This window comes from Lactuca serriola, chromosome 9 (assembly GCF_051521515.1).
Source record: "Lactuca serriola cultivar US96UC23 chromosome 9, Lser_US96UC23_V15, whole genome shotgun sequence".
NCBI lineage: Eukaryota > Viridiplantae > Streptophyta > Magnoliopsida > Asterales > Asteraceae > Lactuca > Lactuca serriola.
The window spans coordinates 150,110,515-150,115,028 of record NC_136416.1 but is presented as its reverse complement, the minus strand read 5'-3'; the positions used below and the strand labels follow the sequence as shown (position 1 = coordinate 150,115,028).

Genomic DNA, 4,514 nt, shown 5'->3' with positions numbered 1-4,514 from the left:
GTTGATGTTTATTGACAGAAAGGAATCTTCAAGTACACAAAAGGAAGCTACAGAATATGATGGGAGGACTGACAGCCTCAAAGTCATTTAAAGCAGCCTCCAATGCTAAAAAAGCAGAGGATTTTTGGTAAATGGAAAGAAAGTATTAACCAATATATATATATATATAATATTCACATTCAATATCTTTTTATAATTACAATACCAACACATGAGTATATGACCAAACAATAAGTTCGACAATAATAAAAAGAATAAGACGAACCTATACAAATGACGAAACCCAAATCAAAACCTCCAACTATTATACACACCAAAAGATAGCATGCATGCTTCCTAAACAAATTCAAGCCAGTTATATAGGCACCAAACGTCAGACAAAAAACAAACAGACACAAAAAATGTACTCACACAACAAACAATTATACCACATTCTCTTCCTTTTTTCCACCCGTTTTGGAGGATTAATTAAGCCTTCTCCTCTTCTTTGGTTTCCTGAACCGGAGTCTTTGGACTCGTGGTATTCTTCCCAGTGATAGCTTTCTTCGCTTTCATGAACGACTTTTTAACCTTCCCCATAATGCTAATCGATGGCTTTTGGGTAGTTTTCTCTTCGTCTTTAGGAGCAGATTCAGTTGATTTTGTTTCATCAACAGGTTTCTCTTCTTTTGATGCAGTTTCATTGGTTTGAACAGCTTCCTCTACCTTAGTTTCATTTGCAACTCCATTTTCTTTTGGCGCATCAGTTGTAGCGGATTCAAGTTCTTTATTAATTGGTTCGACAACAGTTGTTTTATCTTCAGGGACCTCTTTTGTTTCTACAGTTTCGGTTTCCTTAGCACACTCCACTACTTTGGGTTCTTCTTTCGTTTCAGGAATTTCAGGCAAGTCTTTAGCAACAACTTCTTGTTCATCTACGTTCTTTTCAACAATATCAGAATCCTCTTGTTTCTTCATAGCAATCTCATCAGCAGGAACCGAGTCTACTTTTGGAACTACTGGATCATCTTCTTTCTTGTCTTCAACCTCAGGAACTGCTTCTTTCACAGACACTTGTTCATCTACGTTCTTTTCAGCGATCTCCGCCACTGCCTCTGCAACTTCTGTTTTCTCTTCGGTCTTTTCAGAAATATCAGCGGTTGCTTCCTTTTCTTTCTCAGCAGTCTCCGGCACCACCTCTTCAACGCCATCTTTAGTCTCCTCGGTCTTTATCTCTTCCGATATTGCTTCAACCTTCTTTTCTTCCGATTCAACTTTAGTAACTGGGGTTTCTTCAACTGCCGCCACCTCAGTCGTTGGCTTTTCTTCAATGTTAACTGGTTCGGTTATCTTTTCTTCTACTTCAACTGAAGGCACTTTGGTTTCGTTATCGGTAGCCATTACTTCAATCTTTGCTTCTTCTACTTCAGCAGGTTCGGTTACTTTTGCTTCTGCTTCTACGGGTTCAATTGCCTGTTCTTCTGCTTCAACAGGTGTAATAGTTATCTTTTCTTCTGCTTCAATGGGTTCAGTGACCTTTTCTTCTGATGCAACGGGTTCAGTTACGTTTTCTTCGGCTGCAATGGGTTCGGTTACCTTTTCTTCTGCTTCAACGGCTGGAACTTCGGTTTTTATATCCTCAACGATCACTTCAGTCTTCGGGGTTTCTTCCTCTTCAACCTTCTTCACGTCTTCAACAGTAATAGGTTCAGTTATGGTTTCCTTGCATGTTTCTTCAGTTACAGTTACAGGCACTTCAACGGTTGGTGGAGATGGTGTGTCTTCGATCTTTGGCTCTTCCTTTTCAGCTAACGAAGTAATAACGTTTGGTGAATCTTTCACTTCTTCGGTATTGTGAGTTTCAACCTCTTGTTCAACTGCTTTGACATGATCTCCATCGATCGCTTTGCTGACTTCCTGCAATATATTTGAATATGTATGGTATTTACGTTCATCCCGTTTGTTGTAAACTGCCATATCTTAGTATAACAAATTTTTTTAATTATTCAAGTACACGCCATGCATACTGAGTTATTGAACTAACTTTTTTTCAGGTTGGAAATTTGATCTGTTTTACAGGGCATACCCTGATATCCTCAAATCAAACAATTCTAAAAGAACTTATCCGTGTATATATTCTGACTAATAATAAAGAAACTCTTTTAGCATATATCCATATAATTAGATCAGATATTCATCCAATTAGATCCATGAAGAAACATATTACTCGACTAAGAGAAAATTAAGAAGTTACAAAAAACAGACAGCCAGATAACTACTAAGGTCGCTACTACGTTTAACTAAAGATGAACTCGTATAATCAAATCAAAACCAACCCCAATCAAGATTCAATCATACCATACCACGCACATATAATGAAGAACAGAGAAAATAAGAAACCCGAAATTCAAACCTCATGGAGAGCAGGATGATCGGCTACAGTAACCTCGGTAGTCATGGGTGCAGGATGGAGATGTTTGGTGTTTGATTTGGTCTTGTGAGAGAAGGTGAATTAAGAGAAAGAGAATGATAAGGTTGTCAAAAATGGAAAACAGAAAAAGAGTGGGAGAATGTATGTGAGAGGAAGAACCACAAATAGGGCTTAAAAGCAAGGAACTTTTTATGGGGGAGTGACTGGCATTCACATGATGGTTATCTGTCAATTATGTGTGAGTTGGAGTCCTTAAAATTAATTATAAAAAGATGAGGGAAAAGAGATAAATAATGAGATGTAGTTGTCAAAAGGCAAAGTGACAAGCTTTGTAAGGGACCATTTCATTTAACGGCTTTATTTTGTTTTGGTGGTATAGTTGTCTACCTTGTCAATTAGCGATCAACACATTATTTCATAACTCATGCACTTAAGCCATTTCTTTCTTCATTTCATTCTATATATATATATATATATATATATATATATATATATATATATATATATATATATATATATATATATATATATATATAGTATTAGAAAAATGATATAGAACAACGTTGTATATTAGGGTTGGGTACTGAAATTTATATATTAGATTGAAACGAGAAAAATTATAAAATCAAGAGCGTGCTAACAAACATTTTAGATTGCTATTTTGATCAAATTTTTTTCAAATATATAAAAAATTTTAAATTTTAATTCTCTATAAGTTAGTATTAATATTGATATGAAATTATATATATATATATATATATATATATATATATATATATATATATATATATATATATATTTAAATTCTTTTATATTTTAATAAAGTTTTTACCATATATATTAATCGTATGTGATTAAGTTATTCATATATGATAAAATATTCTTATTCACATGTGATTAAGCTATTAAAATGTGATTAAACCATTTTATTTGCATATTATTAAACTATTCATATGCGATTAAATTTTGTTCTCACGGTTTATATTTCATAATTGTTTTTGTTTGATCCTTCTCCATATATATATATATATATATATATATATATATGTGTGTGTGTGTGTGTGTGTGTGTGTGTGTGTGTGTGTGTGTGTGTGTGCGCGTGCGCGCTTAGTATCATTTGACAACTTAAAGATTCGTGAAAACATAAGAACAAGATGTTTTGTTGCTCTAATTGAACATGTGAGATAGGCAATTGAAGATGATGGTTTTTGTTGCTCTCAACTTCTTGAAAAATTAAGATATTCTTATTTTTTTTCATATATTTTACTTCACGAATATTTTTCTTGTATCCTATTCCTCGAAAATACAAAATAGAAATTGTTTTTCTTTCTAAGATTCTTTAGTATTTTGATTTAAACTAGTTCATAAAATGTAATTATTTAGCATGCTATTAAACTAAATGATGTCTTTGTATGTCATATTATGCCAAGAAAGATTTTTTTTTATTAAATAAAAAAATGATTGCATATTCATAAGCATATTCATTTAGAATGCATATCATACTTCTAAACATATTTTATTAGAATGTTCAATTTAGAAAGAATCATTATCTCTTTTAATCAGATTTTTTAATATAATAGTCAATTATGCCCTATAATCCATAATTTTCTCTTTTTAAATATAATTTATCTAACTAAAATACTTTTTGATGAAATTTATGTTATTATATACTATATGTTATTCTATTGTAATATTATAAACTTGATAGATATTAATTTTTCTCATCTATTAGTCCATAATGGTTGTTAATACCACACAATATTTTTTACCAGTTAACTTAACAAGTGTCTACTAGACCAGTAGTAATTAATCTATGGACCTAACCGACTACCACCTTTTTAAATTAATAAATATATAACACTTTGTGAAATTGTTTCATTGCCGATATTACAACAAACACCTCTCAACTTTTATTACAAACATGTAGCATAGGGTTTTATTAAGATTCTATGGTTGCTGCCAACTTTTGAAAATAAAGCCTTTAAAACTAAATCAACTTATACCATTTTAAGAAAATATGATGTTAAAAGACAAAAATACCTAATCATGCTCTGTCCACTTCCTTTTTTGTATAAAACAAATAGCATTTTTTGTTTTTTTGCTT

At 31.9% G+C, this 4,514-nt stretch overlaps 1 protein-coding gene across 1 annotated transcript; it reads right to left on the bottom strand.

Moving 5' to 3' along the window:
• Window positions 1–220: 220 nt before the first annotated feature.
• On the bottom strand, window positions 221–2,642 carry LOC145072164 (neurofilament protein-like protein). Its single transcript, XM_079018548.1, has 2 exons — window positions 2,393–2,642; window positions 221–1,896 (listed from the first exon to the last, which is right to left on the bottom strand). The coding sequence occupies exons 1-2, from the start codon at window positions 2,435–2,437 to the stop codon at window positions 469–471; spliced, it is 1,473 nt and encodes a 490-aa protein (XP_078874674.1). The 5' UTR covers window positions 2,438–2,642; the 3' UTR covers window positions 221–468.
• Window positions 2,643–4,514: the final 1,872 nt, after the last annotated feature.

Bases quoted from the DNA above. Each gene is read 5' to 3' on its own strand.
- LOC145072164 (XM_079018548.1), bottom strand. From the start codon at position 2,437: ATGACTACCGAGGTTACTGTAGCCGATCATCCTGCTCTCCATGAG. The intron at 1,897-2,392 runs GTTTGAATTTCG...AATATATTGCAG, and splicing joins ATCATCCTGCTCTCCATGAG to GAAGTCAGCAAAGCGATCGA.